This window comes from Protopterus annectens, chromosome 6.part1 (assembly GCF_019279795.1).
Source record: "Protopterus annectens isolate FY-2018-M chromosome 6.part1, PAN1.0, whole genome shotgun sequence".
NCBI classification, from domain to species: Eukaryota; Metazoa; Chordata; order Ceratodontiformes; family Protopteridae; genus Protopterus; species Protopterus annectens.
The window spans coordinates 130,473,691-130,490,813 of NC_056738.1; the positions used below are offsets into that span (position 1 = coordinate 130,473,691).

Here is a 17,123-nt window from a genome sequence, read left to right on the forward strand (position 1 = left end):
GCCCTGCTGCTGAAAAATGGCAGCATGTTATTATTTTAATGTGCATTCCTCTGGCTTTCCTGATACCCTGGTACTCCTCTTTCACTCTCTCTCTCTCTCTTTTCCGACTAGTGTCATACAGCATTGGAAACACACGCACTCACAAAGTCGTGCATCGACAGGTAGCTAAAAATTGCATGCACAAGTGTTTAGGTTATGCAACTTAACACCTATGGTTGTTGCAGATGGGCTGATGAGAAAAGGGTACAAAATGAAACAATTAAAAATGTAGTTTAACAGATATAGGTTGTATTCAGTTATGCTCTTGTTCTGCATACAAGTTTTAGTAGGGCCTGTAAATTTATTCTGTAACAGTTTTACACACACTCATACACACACACACACACAAGCGAGCGCGCTGTCAGTCACAAATGCGCGCCCCCCCCGCGCGCGCGCACACACACACACACACACACACACACACACACACACAGTTTCTCCTTGCTGGTGATTGCTAGTGGATGTTTAAGATCCCAATGAATAGCGTGCTTTAATGTTTAATTTAAAATCACCACTCTGCCGATTTGTTTTAAGCCGTTGCTGAAAACAATATTCATAACGTTCCAGTAGTTCAGGTTCAAATATCAACTGCATATTCTTTTCACAACTAGCTCTGATTAGAAATAAAAGAACAACAATTTCATCTCATATTTCTGAGGTTCTCACCCCACTTTCCCACCGTCGCATTTCAGTCAAATTTGTTTATGCAGAATCGACATTTAATAGTGCTAATTGCACTCTAGTTAAATTGCTCTGATTGCAGAAAGAGAAGCAATTTTCGTGCTCCGTGCTTGGGTTGTGAAGAAATTGTTTTATATTCACCTTTTTATAAAGAAGTGGAGATTTAAGGCACAGCCTTTTCCACAAATTGCACTTGGACTGACTGGCAGCATTCAGGCGCTATAATAGAGCATTATGTGGCCGTTGTGAATAATGTAAAGCATTTGCTGAAAGCCATTCTCTTGAAAATTGCTTTAACTTTTAAAAAAATTATGATTCACTGCAAACCATGCTTTTTGTTACGTTGTCATTACTCCAAAATGTTTAAGAGACAGCTCTGCACTTTACGATAATGCTTTGATCTTTGTTTAAAAACTGTATTTTTAAACTTTAAAACGCAGTCTTTGACGGGCAGTGTTTGACCCCAAAAAGGTTATAGAAGATTATACCCTTGTCTACGCTGATTAACTTTTCTCATTAATCTGCATGGGTTATTTGCAGTTTGCATTACTCTCTAAAGAAGTACAGAGTTCCATCATTTCCTTTATTTGCTAATTTATTTTTAGAGATAAAATCCGTTGAGGAGTAAAGTTTTGTAAGGTGCTTTGTGTTTCACTTGATTTGAATGTGTTACTACTTCTTGGCCGTGATTTTTCTGCAGTCTGACCACTTGAAATCAATACTGCTCATTTTTTAGGTTACGGTGTCTGTTTATTCAGAGAATAAAACAGTCTACTCAAAGTTCTCCTCCCTTGCCTGCCTTTGGGTTGGTCAGAAACGCCCCAGTGACACTCTATAATCATTTTATAGCCCCTCAAAAACCCCATAAACAAACAGGGAACTGAAGTCAATAGACAAGCACTTAGAACAAGACTGTAAACTCTAGTTTGTAGAAAATGCCCGGGACTTTTTGGTATGTGCTTCTCTGTCACCATCAATAGTAGGGATATTTATTAACCTGGGCTCTAGTGAATTTTCTCTCACAATTTTTTACACAATTAACCTTACATTTTGAAGGTAATACGATTAGACAAACCTTATATATCCTACACTTGTATATCCATTTGGATGTTTATTTCGTTGGTCTTGTATGCTTTTCTTTAATTTATCATTGAAGAAACAATGTAATCAAATTGACAGAGGCTGCCAACTGCAAAGGCGAATTATTTTACTTCAAATATTTGCTAAGTGCGTTTACTCATTTTACTTCAAAATCGGCATCACAGCCGTACTTTAAATGGTGTTTGTTATACACAGTGACGGTGGTAACATTGATTCACCCTGTCGGGGCAGATCCATCTGTTGTAATAGCTATATAGCAAATAATTATTCTGGGGTAAAAATTATGAAAAAGATGCGAATATGCACATATTTTAAAATACTGAATACATATTTTATTACTTGGAAATTATTCAACGCAGCAGCAAGTCATTCTGTCACGTAAACTGTTTCGATGTATTCATAGAAAAAGAAAAAGACTGTGCCAAGGGAGGCGGGTTGCATCAGGGCAGTTCCTCCGGCGCGAGAACAGTTTTTCAACAAAACGTGATTGGCAAGCACACAGGGCAGCAGGGCTTGCCGTTTCGTCTCCTTGATTGGATGAGAGCAGCTCCTGTCTATGTCTGCCGCATCCTGATTGGGAGAAAGATGGGGCCAGCTGTACTTCAAAGCACGCGCTCTGTACCGGGAGTTAGAATTCAGATGACTTTGTTGCGGGACGCAATAGGTAGCTGTAGTTAGAACTAGTCTTGGTGGTAGCTGGGACCCACGCGCGCACGGGTAAACGAGCAGGCAGAAGGGCTGCCAAGTGTAAGTGACCCCGAGTCCAGGGCACAGCAGTCTTAAGAAGCCTTCGTACTATGGCTACTTCTATACTTGGGGTAAGTGACTCAATGTTTGTCCTGCATGGCTATTGCATAGAATGGTCAACACATCTGCAAGGACCCTGTTTTACTTAATTAAGGAATAGCTAAATTTCAGCTGTTGATTTTAAAATTACTACTGTACTGTCACAAACGGTGAACTAGACTGGTTAGTAAATCCACGATCTAATATTCACTGTGATGGTCTTCATTCTATGTTCATCATCTGTTAAAATCAATTAAGTAAGGGAAATCTATTTTGTTAAGTGTCCTGCTATACTATTAACTCAAATATGTATCATCGGCTTCGGAAATGTACTTAACTTATTTCCTCTGGCATCTTATTTAAAACTGGAGAAAATGTTAGTTTAAACTTTTTCTGTAGTGTGCCTTTACTTACGTGGAGAGACTGCATATCTCCATAGTTTGGTTTTCTTTGTTTTTTTTTCAATTATAGACGAAAAACAATCAACAGATGGTACGCACACTGTCGAACTTAGTTTTTCTTTATTTATTTTGCCTCAGCTGTGTTTGTCTTTTTGTCTTATAAAATTAGATGTTATTACTTTTATTACTACGGAAAGAATAAGCTGGGAAGTGTTAAGGTAGCCACGTTTAAATACATTTCTTGTTCTTCTTAAAGTTCTCCTGCATATAGTTTCCACTCTGATAACAGCCTTTTGTTTCCAATGTAGTGTTTGTTACAATCCCGATCATTCTGTCTGTTTTGTATATTTTCTCAGGAAGAGCCCAGATTTGGAACGACACCTTTGGCAATGCTTGCTGCCACCTGCAATAAGATAGGCAACACGAGCCCACTGAGCACTTTGCCGGACTCCAGTGCTTTCGCCAAAGCTGGTTTTCATCCATGGAAGCGCTCATCTACTTCTTCTTCTGCCGCTGTCTCCAGCTGTAACCTGGCATCCAGCCTCTCTGGCTTCACAGTGACCGGTGCCCGTAGCTCTACAGCCCTGGCCAGCAGCCCCAGCGCAGCAGCTGCCAACAGTGCATTTTGTCTAGCTGCCTCTAGCTCGCCCACTTCCTCGGCCTTCAGTAGTGATTATGGTAGCCTTTTCAACTCGGCAGCAGGTGTCTCAGCTCAGGACCCGGCCCAGTCAGCCTTCATTTCTAAAGTGCACAGCTCTGCAGAAAGTCTTTACCCACGAGTCGGCATGGCCCATCCATACGAGTCTTGGTACAAATCTGGGTTCCATTCCACTATCTCAAGCGAAGTTGCCAATGGAGCCTCCACCTGGTGGGACGTGCACACTAACCCAAGCTCTTGGTTAGAGGTGCAGAATCCTGCTGGAGGACTACAGACTTCTCTTCATTCAGGAACACCACAGGCATCTCTTCACTCACAGCTAAGCACCTACAGCCCCGATTTCTCATCTTTGACTCACTCTGCCTTTAGTTCAACTGGAATCACATCTACGGCTTCACATCTGTTATCCACCAGTCAGCATCTGTTGACTCAAGAAGGCTTCAAGCCAGTTCTCCCTTCCTATTCAGACTCAACTACAGCAAATGCCATGATATCGGGGGCTGCCACAGGTATTAGCAGCTCGGCCAGATCAGCCAGACGATATTCTGGTCGGGCTACCTGCGACTGTCCAAACTGTCAAGAGGCTGAACGATTGGGCCCTGCAGGAGCCAGCCTTAGGAGGAAGGGGCTGCACAGTTGCCACATCCCAGGATGTGGCAAGGTCTATGGCAAAACCTCCCATCTCAAGGCGCACCTTCGGTGGCACACAGGAGAAAGACCTTTCGTCTGTAACTGGCTTTTCTGTGGCAAACGCTTCACTAGGTCGGATGAGCTCCAAAGGCATCTCCGGACGCATACAGGGGAAAAGAGATTTGCCTGTCCCGTCTGCAATAAACGGTTCATGCGAAGCGACCACCTAAGTAAACACATTAAAACTCACAACGGAGGAGGTGGAGGCAAAAAAGGCAGCGACAGTGATACCGATGCCAGCAACCTGGAAACTCCACGATCTGAGTCTCCAGACCTCATCCTAGAAGGTGTAAATTCTGGCAGAATAGGCAAAGAAACCACCTCGGTGTCCAACGAATCCTAGATAAAATACTTTATAAATTCAGATACTTTTTAGACATTCCAAAGTGGCATTCATACGCGGAAATGCGGTCCTCATCACATGAACACCTGGGTAAGATGTGCGTCCCTTTTCCATAAGCAGCATGCACAGTTAAAGCCCCGACTGACAGAATAGTGCTTTGATATGGAAAACTGTTCCTAGTCTAAATGCAAACTCACTAAACATTTATTTATAAATATTCAACAGTTACACTGTTGTGGATTTGCTTCTTTTAAACTAATGCAAACGTGTATGTGGGCACCAAGCAGCTGTGAAACACAAAATTCAAAAGGTGAGCAATTGAGCTGCAAGTCTTGGGACTGACTGTTATGTATTCGATCAACTGTAAAAAAAATGAGGCTGGAAAAGGCTCTGTGTTATTTTTTATTTTCATGTAAATGTTGAATCAATTATTTTTGTTGTGGTTAGATTCCTGAAATTCAGGGAGTTTTATTTCCGATGCACTTTGTGAAAGTCCCTATATGTAAAATATTTAAATTTTGTTGAGTTAATGTTTCTGCTCTAAAAATAAATTAAGACTGCATCTTAAGAGTATAATGCATTTATGTGTATGGACAAAGTCTGCCACCTTAGTCTTTTCGTTTTGTTGTAATTAAAGGACTTGACCAACACAGTAGGCTTGTTGTTTGTGAAAACATTTTGCCTGCAAATTTATTTTAATTAGTACAGCATTGTGTGTGTGTTGTCAGTGAATCATGAGAGATGTGGTGATTGTGCTAGGTACGCATGTAGTCTTACAGAAATGCGCTTGTGTATGTCCATGTTTAATAAGAGTAAAATAGTTACAAATATGCAGAGGAAAAGACAACAAGAGCTATGAAAAAACAAACAAGCTGTTCGCGGCGCTCTCATTTTAAAGTTGATCAGGGCAACTGTGACCTCTAATGCACTGTGTATGTTTCAAATGTCAATATAGTAACTGCTGTTGCACAATGTAAATAGCATACATAACAACAATATATATTTCATAGTTCTATCTAATATGCTTTTCAATACTGCTCGTTTCTTTTTGTACATAATTGCTGAAAAGAATCTGTCGATCAATCTACTTACCCGGTTATCAAACTTAAATAAGAAAATAAGTCAAAATTTTTCAGGAAAAGAAATTTCAGGAAGCCACAGTATACCACAAAATTCAATTATAGGTTTGCTAAATGCTATTATTTTTAAGTGAGGTGCACGTAGTGGTCCCATGTGTTTTGTACTCACTCATTAACTATTCTTGTTTTATCAAATATCTAATTAATCTCACAGCATCGCTTTTCTGGCAAACTTTGGTTGTGCTTGTCCGATGGGAGATCTCTGAATATTTGCTGCAACAAAGCTCCCTTGGTGTTGCTTTTAATTGTCTAAATTAACTGGACGCATTAGCATGTCAAACGTAAGAAACAGGAACTGGGATGAAATACGAGTGGTTAAAGGCCCCCAAACCAGGCAATTGGTTTGATAACCAAGCTTCTAATGTTAGGAAGGCAACTGTTCTTTTCCTTTGAAAAGCAGCTGATCTATGCAAAGAGTGAATTGGAAATGATGCTGTTCCCCGATGCAGTCAAATGGCTCTTGCAGGCTATTTGAATATCAGTGCCTCAGCTATTGAAAAGGTTCAAGGATGCTCTCTGACTTCTTTGTGATTCCTCAGAGCAGTCTTCCTCTAAAGCACAACCCAAGGAATAATGAGAGGCTGGGACCGGGCCTGGGAACGCATTCGGGACAAGAATCTCATTTGAGTAAACCTCTTTCAAAATAGTGCACTGTTAAATTGACCAGAAGGCAATTATTGAGATGAAAATTATTTTCAGTTGCCTTTGTCTTCCAACCGCCGGGCTGTGAGCAGCTTGCAAGATAAAAGATAAGGTAAATTGAAGATTGCAACAATATTTAAGAGACATTTTCACGCTTTATGTAGATTGCAACATTTAATATTAAGCAAAAAAATGTGAAATTAAACAACAAAAAAGCAAAATATCAGATTAAACAAGTACAAACAAATCTACATGCATATTTCTTATTTAAGCGCGTATAGATTATAGATATATAGATATACAAACGTACATAGACACACACGCATACATAGACATTTTTTAACTTCATGATCTTCGTTTTAACATGTTATTGTGGCTACAGGAAAGTAATGTAGATAGTATTTACTGTCCGTCTCTTGCTTCCGTCACAAAAGGCTTTTTACGAAATTAAATTATACTGTTACAGTAGTGATCAGAAAAAAAAAATCATAAACCACTAGAGTAAACCGAGAAGAAGCAAATTTTAGCCGTGAAGTGTGAAAAGCAACATAGCCGAATGTTGGTGTATATGTGTATACAACCCCCCCCCCCCCCCCAAAAAAAAAAACTTCACATCGCAGTAAACAGGAATATCTTTGCAAAAAAGATGCTTTGAAATGCCAAAACGCATTAATTATGTCAACTGCGTGTGTGTGTGTGTATGTATGTGTGTGTTATGGGACGAATGTAAAAAGCCACATGCTTTAATTTATTTAACTGCCGTTTGTCAAAACATTAGGTTTTAAAAGTTGTGACCCTGCAGTCTACACTGTCTTACTAGGTCTAAATGCATGATAGACTAACTACTGCAATCGGAAGGTACTTGTGTTGCTAAGTGTTTAAAGTCTGCAAGATAGGTATGACAAATATTTTCATTTGTGAGCTGACAATGTCTGAAGTGACACCATAACATAAAAAATCAACAGCAAACGAGTTTGCCTGGGGTTGCTTTTGTAATGTTTCCTTGGAATGTATTCTTACAGAGTGTTGTGCAGAAGTCAGTGTTGTTTTCAATACACAATAAAAAAGAAAGATCAAAGGGAACGTTCCTGGTCCAGTCATTGCAAGGCTACAGGGTTACAGTTCTCAGCTCAGTGATCAAGGACCTTGTTGAATTGCTATTGCCCCTCAAAGGTCACCAAATGTCCATCACAAGTCTCCATACAGAAAGAAAAAGGCTCTGAATCTGTCGCAGCAGGTCATTCTTAACCAACTGGTTCGTTTAAATGTATCTGGAAAAGTCAGCAACTATTTACTTGATCCAGGACTTCGGAAATCCATTACCAGAAAGCAACTTTAGATGACTGCGTCTGAAAGCCAGCACATACATTTAGAACGTAACTTTGTTGAATGAGTAACTCTACCGTGAGTGTGATATATTAATATTTACTGGGCGTAGCTTTATAAAATTATTTTTTGAGCAGATAAACTGACAAGCAACTTAGTGGGCACATACATTCGCGGATCATGTAATATAGCAGTAATTTGTTGCACAAACACTGAAATGCTTCGTCCTTATATTTAGCTAACCTGCTACTGTTGCCTGCCTTTGGTTGTACAGCACTAGAATCTAGGTGAAGTTAATGTAAACTCCAGCTAAGCCCAAAGATACTAATCAGGCCATTTTATTTATTTATTTTTATTTTACTCATGATGTACAAGGATGGCAGGTCATAGTTTGTCTAAAATAAATATTTGAAAACGAAAATCTAAAAATACAGAATAAGTAAAGCCTGTATCTAATTTGTTGCTGTTTGATGCTCTTCCTGTTTATTTGAAGGGAGTTGTGCTTGCATAGGATAGCCTACCAAATGAAAGGAATTGGCAAGGATTTGCAGCTAGACTCATTGTCTCGGTTTTAAGACGCCCTGTGTAATCTGTTCCTTGGGGCTGTAGTTTAGCCCTTTGGCGCCACCTGCAGCTTCTAGATGAATTTGCTCGGCGCGCACATTAGTACAAGGCGTTCTGGCACTCTGCTTGAAATAACACGCCACACATTAACGTCACAGCGGTTCCTTGCTTAATGCTAAGAGTTTGACAAGTCACCACACTACAGGTGCCTTGGGAATCCCAGTTTTTGTAAAGGCAAAACTCACATTTAAACAAATGCCGAATACCAAGAGTCCTGCTATCAAAATGCACGTGTTAACAATAAAACTGAAGGGACAAGAGCTCGGGAACAGTTTTAAAAGTGGAAAAATCTTGCCATGAAGGTAAAGGAATTAAGAAAAGATTTTCGTGTACAGAATATAAATAAAAATAACAAAACAAACAACATTAATGATATATTTATTGTTATGTGTCAGTGAACTAGGGAAGGCATATTTTTGCTTGCCTGTTTCGGTTTTCAGTCTTCATTCATGTGTCAGGGCAAACTACTGCAATTCTTATGCAAAACACTGAAAACTTTGAGAGATACTTTGGTGCTATTTAGTGGCCTCGAAAATCAACATCAGCGTATATCTTTATGTTCTGCTCCATGTACGATCTGCACGAACGGTCTGTAGAGGTGGTGAATGGAAAAGCGATTATGTGGTTTTAATCCTGAAATGAACTGGCTTTTTGTGATTGCAGAGTAGTGTAAACCAAGCCGTTTACACTACTCTGCAATCCCTAAAAAACAGTTCCTTTCAGGATTAAGCCCCATTGCACAAACAACATATTTCTAAAATTATGATGAATGACGTCCGAAAAATGCCTAACATGAATTTATAAAATCGTGATGTTTTACAGTTGCTCAAAAAAAGCTTTCGTTTTCATTCTACCTTGACATCAATGAGCTCATAACATAACAATCCCGCAGCTCCCCAGTGGTTGTTGTTGTGGCTATTAGTACGATCCCAATTGCAATGACCTAATGAAGATTAGTGGACAAGCTATCCCAGTTGTCAGTCAGTGTACCAGTTTACATAGCTTTATTTATGCAAGTATACATATGTATGTACTTATTTATTTCGCGCATAATCGTTTTAATGAAAAAAAATCTGTACATACCCAGTAGTACATCACGCAACAAACATTACAATTCTTATTAGTCAAAGCACACCCTACCCTACACACTTCTCTACATTGAGCTGTGTTCAGTGGTATATTACAAGGTTACCGATTTAGGTAACCAATTTTCTATTGAACAGAAACGTATCCAATGAGATATAAAATTTGAAGTCGGTCTACTTTCAAAAATAGTTTCACACAGTGTAACCATAGTTGTCAATCTCCCTTCTCCTGAATGAAGAGACAAAGTCAAAAACAGTCAGGGACAAATGGCCCAGATCAGTGACACTTTTTAAATATTGGTGCTTAATGACTACGAAAACTGTTAGAAAAGAAAGAGTGAAATACAATGATTGGCATGCGTTTTCTGAAGTAAAATTAGCGTGTAATTTTAATGATTGCCATTGTTATTGACTGTGATTCACCACGTTTTCTAAATAAATAAAATCACTGGTTTTAGGAGAAGATAGAGTCCATTGCATGGATGCCCTGAAAATAAGCAACAACTGAGATGTATGTAGTAGATTTTTGAAAAGGTGGAAACTAAAACATATTTTGTCTTGTGCTGTGTTTCTGTACTTTTTAGCACCAGTGAACATCATTATAAGTGTCATCAAAGTAACGTACAAAATGCAGTCTTTTTAGTCAGGAAGGGTGCATAAATGGTCAAACAACCCCGTTCAAAACAAAACGTATTCAGTGTTGAAGGCACTTAATTTTTTTAGTATATCGCGTTAGTGCACCCGTTTACAATGGAAATTCCAATCAGTGCTTTAAAAGTTACTGCTGCTCCTGTTTATCAGGTATTTAGTTGTATTCCAGTTTACAACTACAGCGACCCATACCAGGACAAGTCGAGGGTGTTGCCAGACTTGCTTAGTACACACACTAGAGTACATTCATCTAAGCATCTCAAAAACAATATTGTTCTTAGAGTCCAAAACACAGGACATGTCTGCAGCACAGATCTGGACACAAAATGCTGACCAACGCTTAAAAAACATATGCAAGAGCTGAAAATAAAATGTCAGTTCTGTAATTCTGAAGGGACAAATATGGACAGGGCTGTACTTTTTTAATTTTAAATGTGACAGACAATATATAAACTGATAAAAATAGAACTTCCTAGCTACAACCCTGGGACAAGTGACTTAAAATGGGTGGGTAGATGAATGGATGCAAAGCCGGGTGGATGAGAATCTGCAGACAACCTAAGCACCACTGCATTTCGCAAACACTACTGCAGCTTGTTTCACTCGTGCTAAGTACAAAAAGGGCCTTATTACAAGTGTTTCGGATTCTTGTTCTTGCTGTAAAATACATTAACTAAAGGGATACCACGGAAACTTGCAGGAATCGGCAGTACAGCAGCAGAAGCGATTCGCAGTTTTTGTAGAGAGCATACTGATGCACTTATTGCACTAACAGTTTCCCCAAGTCAGCTTGCTTCATTTACTGTATTAAGTTGTAATACGCTGCTGCATTTACACCCAAATTAAGGAATTGTGAACTGTCATATTAAACACTTGCTAACTATTTAACGGTCACATTTTCATGCAAGCAATGACATTCTATGCACTGGATGTTGACCATTTTATTTATTTTTTTACCCTTTCTTTCCTTTTTTTCGGTGAAGTTGACCAAGTTGAACGTTTTTAAAGACGCTCCCACTCCAGTCTTTTTCACTTTTATATAAAGTAGAAGTAGACAGCGAAGTAATTATACAAGCGCTGGTGAATTTGAATGGTATTACTACAATATCAAGTAGTCAGTTCTCCTTTGAAGATCAGTATTGATGTTAAATTAGTAATTCGGGGAAAGAGTTTGGTACCCATCTTGCGGATCTAGATATCCCGATTAAATTAAGTTTATCTACTTTCAGCTCCAGAATGTGTGACTGAGCAAGTGACTTCCTACTTCAGTATTGCCAGCTTACGTCTTTAAAAACAAGCTTTAGTGGGCCCTAAGCTTGCCTACGCAATTTTAAAGGTTTGTGTCAACACTTAAGGCAAAACCTATAGAGACAAACTGGGACTGCAGACGTGCTTGCTGTATGAAAAGGGGAGTCAATGGTTCAAAACCCATAACGTCTACAGGCAGAATGTGAGTAACCTGCCTTTCTATTACTCTTGGAATGTAACTGAAAAAAGTCACCTGTATCAAGTGGATCATTGCTGGTTAGCAATACCTCTCAACTGTACAGATTTTGGTAGAATGTCCAGATTTTTGTCCCTTATTTTTGATCTGTTTCTCATAACACTGTGGTTTTTCTGGCAAATCACTGACAAGTTGTTGAAGAGTTAAGTCAGAAATTAATGACAGACATTTGAGATTCAGAGTTTCTACCTTTCAGAAAATTCATGCTATCGCAAAACCTGTTATTATATCAAGTTTCTAAGTTTGTAAAGGCAATATTTAAACATCGTCCCTATTTTTTAGCTTTTGTCTCCCCCCCCCCCCCCCCAATTATTTATAGCTTTGTCCAGATTTCTTGCTCTAAAAAGTTGAGAGGTATGAGTAATACTACATATCTCAATGATAGCTTGACCGCCTTATCAGCCGTAATGTTTGCCTGTCCATTAGGAAGAAAGGGAATGTCTGCAAAGCTCAAAATAGCCTTTCAGTATAAAGCCTGGTTACCTGGATGATGTAATTACAGTAATTATGCACATTTAAATTACATGCTAATTACATTAGCATCAAATCATTCTTAATCGAAATCAAATGAGGTAGTGAGGGGGAATTAATCAATGACAACATAAATATGGTCCTTAATAGATATTAATTTTAATATTCTTGTTGATATTTTTTTCTCTTTGGGAGCTGCAGGTATTCCTTTTGTAAGCAAGCACATGCAGCCACTGCACATACCACTGTTATCTCTGAGTAAAGGGCATGAGCAGAGAACACATGTATTCTGTAACAAAACGTAAACTGTTTTCTACAAGATTCCAACTTTTATCTCAGAACTCTCGGTTCTATCTAGACAGATGTTAACGATCTTCGTGGTTTCAGACAGGATGGCACTGGCAAATAATGTAGTTATAGTCATAACGTGTCATAATGGTTTGTCTTAGAGTGAGAATTTTGTTTGCACACATTCGTTACGTTTGTTTAATGGTGTCTTCTGATGTGAGTAAATACCGGCGAATTATACAAAGTGCATCAGCTTAAAACTATATATGTATATAATGTACGTATGCGTGCATGTACGTCGACACACACACACACACACACACACACACACACAAATCTATATGTAAATGCCAATACCCTCTGCGTAGTGTTTATCAACAACTGGGGTTTGTAGCTATTTATTTTATTCAAAAATACAGCTATAGCTTGATAGATAATACTTTTCAAAACACATTGTTAGTCACATACAACTTATCAAGAAAAGAGCTGTACATAGCAGTTTAGGGTAGGTAAGAACAGCTCCCATCAGTAGAGCAGACCGAAGCTTATTATTGTTTATAGTATTCATCTCTTCTAATTGGTGAGTTTTAGCGGTTGTACAAAGCGACTGCTTATGCAAAGGAAGAAGTGCGTGAAGTTGAGCAGGGAGGGGTACACATTTCTTCCAGTTTCCATATACTTATTTGATGCACAGTTTTAATTACAGTATATCGCGTATATACCCTTGTGTTGCTTAATGACCTTTGCTATGTAAAAGTAGCATTGCGTGTGTGTTCCTCATTCAGTGTTTTCATTTCTGCAGAAAAAACAATCGGACGGGTTTATTTTTTTAAGTAAGTGCAATGAACATACTTTATTCATATGTGTTAAACACATATCTAGCAATAATTTATAATTCACATATAACGTCCAAAAGCCCAGAGCAAACTAGTGACCCTTGCGCAATCAAAACAGTTCTCTATTCTATGGTTATTTATCGAACATCAGTAATGCTTACTCACTAAATGATAATTAACTTTAAAATGAAATATGTAATGTTGCAACAAGACCCAGTCTTGTTTCCATATGAAAATGCTACTATTGAATAGCACCAGCAGCAGTTATAGTTAATACGGAGACTTACGTGGGATGTATCAAATACAAATGAAATACAGGTGCCTCCTGACACCCATGTATATTTATATGTATATGTGTTTGTATCACACGCGCGCGCACGCACACTATATGTGTATGAATATAGTTAAAATTAAGCACCCTATGTTACAATCTTAGAAGACGGCAAACCGTCGCCAGATTGTTGAGTATTGCTGTAAGCTGCTACACATGGAACAGCAGGCGTAGTATTTTGTCACATGGTTAAAGCAAATGGTTACTTGGTATGTTGTAACATAGGGTGCTTAATTTTAACTATATTCATAAATACAAACTAACACATATAGTGTACGTGCGCGCGCGTGTGATACAAACACATATACATATAAATATGCATGTGTGTCAGGAGGCACCTGTATTTCAGCACAGATGGGGACTTGAACTGATGGACGGCTCACTTTCCTACAGACGCACTTGATTTATCAGGATGACTACCTGGAATTCGGGCTGCATTGCTGCACGTGACAAAGGCTTGTCATGTTTCCTATTTATTTTGGAGGCGCTGATTGGGGATTAAATAAATTTAGTTACACAAGGTGCAATATCATAAACTGAAAAATGCCGGGTACAGTTAAAGAAAAGGGAAAAAAAGAAGACAATTATTGCATTTTATTTTGTACTGCACTGACCGGAGTCCTGACCATCACATTTATTTTGGATTACATACTTCACTGGAATTTGCGAATTTCTAATGTGTTACATAAATATAACAAAAATATGCAGGGAGGACAAGGGCTGCACATTTTTCTCGCTTGTCTTTTACATTATTTTCATTTCAACGGTTTAGGGTCGTAATAATTCCCAAAGTAGAGGCAAGCCTTATCAGATTAGTCCAGCTTGAAGACGTATCAATGAATTCTTTTCAGACGTTCAGAAACGGCAGCCATAACATTCTGTCTTTCTAAGCGGTACTTGCTATATCTCGGAAATATGTTATGAAAAGTAATCTTTGATACAAAGAAGTGTATTTGAAAATATCGGCTGAAAAGACAGAAAATTAAAACGGATAGTGCAATTTAGAAACAGATTGTCTTGTAGGGTTACCACCTGTCCCACTTTGCGAGGGACAGTCCCTCTTTGGGCAGTTGTGTCCTGCTAAAAAAGTGTAAAAATGGGAATTGTCCTGAGATTTTAGGACAGAATTAGTTCCTATACTTTATGCGATAGTTGCATAAAACAGTTATTCTGTATCTGAAACACCTAAATGTTATAAGAAACAGAATAAGCAACTAAAATGCTACAAGAATAACCTTTTATTTAGGCAAAAAAGGGAAGTTCTGTCCTTTGTACTGGCCGTGAGTATGTTTTGGCCTGCAAAATCTGATGTTTGTACCAAAAATGTCCCACTTTGGGCATTTAAAAAGGTGGCAACCCTATTGTCTTGAATCCCAACGGAAGAAAAAAAACGTCAGAGATCTAGCTTACAGTACAATTGATACCTTAGGGCACAATTACCCTCGATACAACACTCCCCATATATACAAAAACACAGAGGTTTCTGTGGGTTTGTTTTCTTTTCTTTCTTCCTTCCCCTTTTCGTTCATGTCAAGATGAATTTCATTATTTGGTGTCAGGTATGACTGGGACATTCTGAAGGGCAACCTCATACATGTTACTGATGTATTTAAATTTGATGAAAGAGCAGATACTGATTCAAATATGCATTTTTTTTTCTTTTGGACAACTACATTTTACACTCTATGCTCTATCCCATCAACATTTCACTTTCTTCTTCTTCATCATCCTTACTCTAACCATCCCTTCCTAGTGTGCCTTATACTGTGTACGTTATTACTGTTACTGATTCATTGCTGTCTTCTTACATTTTATTTGCATTCATAACACTTCTTGTTAAATTGCCTCTCTGTTGTCATTTATATTTGTCGGGGCTGAAACTGAAATAGGTCCATTTGGTTCAGTACCCCACTCCAGTTTCCAAAATGAGTAAATGAATAAATATATAAATAAATATTTCAGACACAGCCTGAGAGACATGTTTATAAAATTGTAAATAATTCTTTCTTTTGTGATAAAATAAAATACTTTTAAGTCACACTGATAAGCACACTTACAATCACGAGCTTAGAATCTTTAACAAAGGTTAGCGCTTATTAAACCCTAATTGGTAAATATAACAACATATTTTAAAATCAATAGGCAGCATTTTTTTTTTGTTAAAATAAACTCACTCCAAATGTAAGGACAGCAGCCTTTTCTGGTGGTAGCTGTGGTGGGTTATGATAGAAACGCACACCTGACACAACACTTCTAAATTAAGTGCAGGCCGCTTTTGCAGCAGTACCGATGTGTGACATTTCGTTAGTGACTTTATGTAAATGATATTACAAACTGGATTTCCGGTACCGAGTCTGACACCAAATAAATCCGACCTGAAACAAATAACCTACATTTTATTTGCCTTATTTTTTACTTACACAAACTTGGAAAGTGGGATTAATACACACTGCTGCGGTAGACCAAAAAACAAACAAACAATAAATAAATAAAATAACGTGATTCGTAGCAGCTTTATCCGTTAAATAAAAGGTTTGACAGGAAATCTCATAAGTTAAAGTACAGTAATACTGCATGAGAAGTTAGAAACTAGTTTTGCGCTGGTATGCGCCAGTTGGGAGACCAGCATATAACAAGATTCACTAGATCCACAGGTAGGCAAACGGAGCATATGTTTGCACACACAAATAAGTTAATGTTTCTATTTCACTGTGAGCAGTGTGTGACTTCTGTAAATTGTCTCAGTTTCTGCCAACTGATCACTTAGGTTTCTGGGTATATGTTATTAATTAGCCTCCCTCCGTTAATGCTGTGTAGCTGCAATCACTTTTTTCCATCTCCGCATTTTAACAAAATGGTATTTAAGCATACAAATTACTGATGTGTGTACATTAATGAAAGAAAGAGATACCGTTACTTACATTACAAATTAAATTAATAACATCCATACTCGGGTAAGTACAAAACCATACCTTAAAATGTACCTGAAGTTTCAGATTATGAAGCCCCTGGTAATATCTTCAGCACCCTGTCATCAAACGGCAGACATTCCAACAAGCTTCATTTCCCACTTCAAGAGTCTTCTGGGAGAAAAGCAACCCAATTCAAATCAAAATACTTATCTGGCTTTTTATTTCTTTTCGACTTGTGCTTGTGTAAATAATAATACTAAATCGTTTCCCACAACTTACAAGTACACTTAGTCAGTGGCGGAAGTGTGTTCTACTCCCACACATGGTGCACCGATTGCTGCTTGGTCTCCCCTGAAAAGAGTATACCAGTCTAGTGGGAATAACCCGGTCGACAAAGAATAACTAAAATAAATAAGTAACTAAATAAAACAATAAAAAAATAGAATATAGTTTTTACATACATCAGACACAATTAAATACTTCCTTTGTTTTAACATTTCCACTTATGTTAGCGAGAGGAGAAAGATGTATTGTGATAATTTGTGTGTCACTGTTTTGTGATCAAATGACTGCAGAAAAACATTATGAGTTATTACTTTGTATGCGCGCCCATGT

General features: G+C 38.2%; 1 protein-coding gene across 1 annotated transcript; it reads left to right on the forward strand.

Annotated features, from left to right (window-relative positions):
- The first annotated feature begins 2,433 nt into the window (after positions 1–2,433).
- Positions 2,434–5,349, forward strand: SP9 (Sp9 transcription factor). The gene is made up of 2 exons (XM_044075554.1): positions 2,434–2,639; positions 3,365–5,349. The coding sequence occupies exons 1-2, from the start codon at positions 2,619–2,621 to the stop codon at positions 4,697–4,699; spliced, it is 1,356 nt and encodes a 451-aa protein (XP_043931489.1). The 5' UTR covers positions 2,434–2,618; the 3' UTR covers positions 4,700–5,349.
- The last annotated feature ends 11,774 nt before the right edge of the window (positions 5,350–17,123 follow it).

What these genes read in the sequence shown, in the direction of transcription:
- SP9 (XM_044075554.1), top strand. Translation starts at nt 2,619, where the DNA reads ATGGCTACTTCTATACTTGGG. An exon ending in TGGCTACTTCTATACTTGGG is followed by an intron (nt 2,640 to 3,364) that starts GTAAGTGACTCA and finishes ATATTTTCTCAG; the next exon opens with GAAGAGCCCAGATTTGGAAC.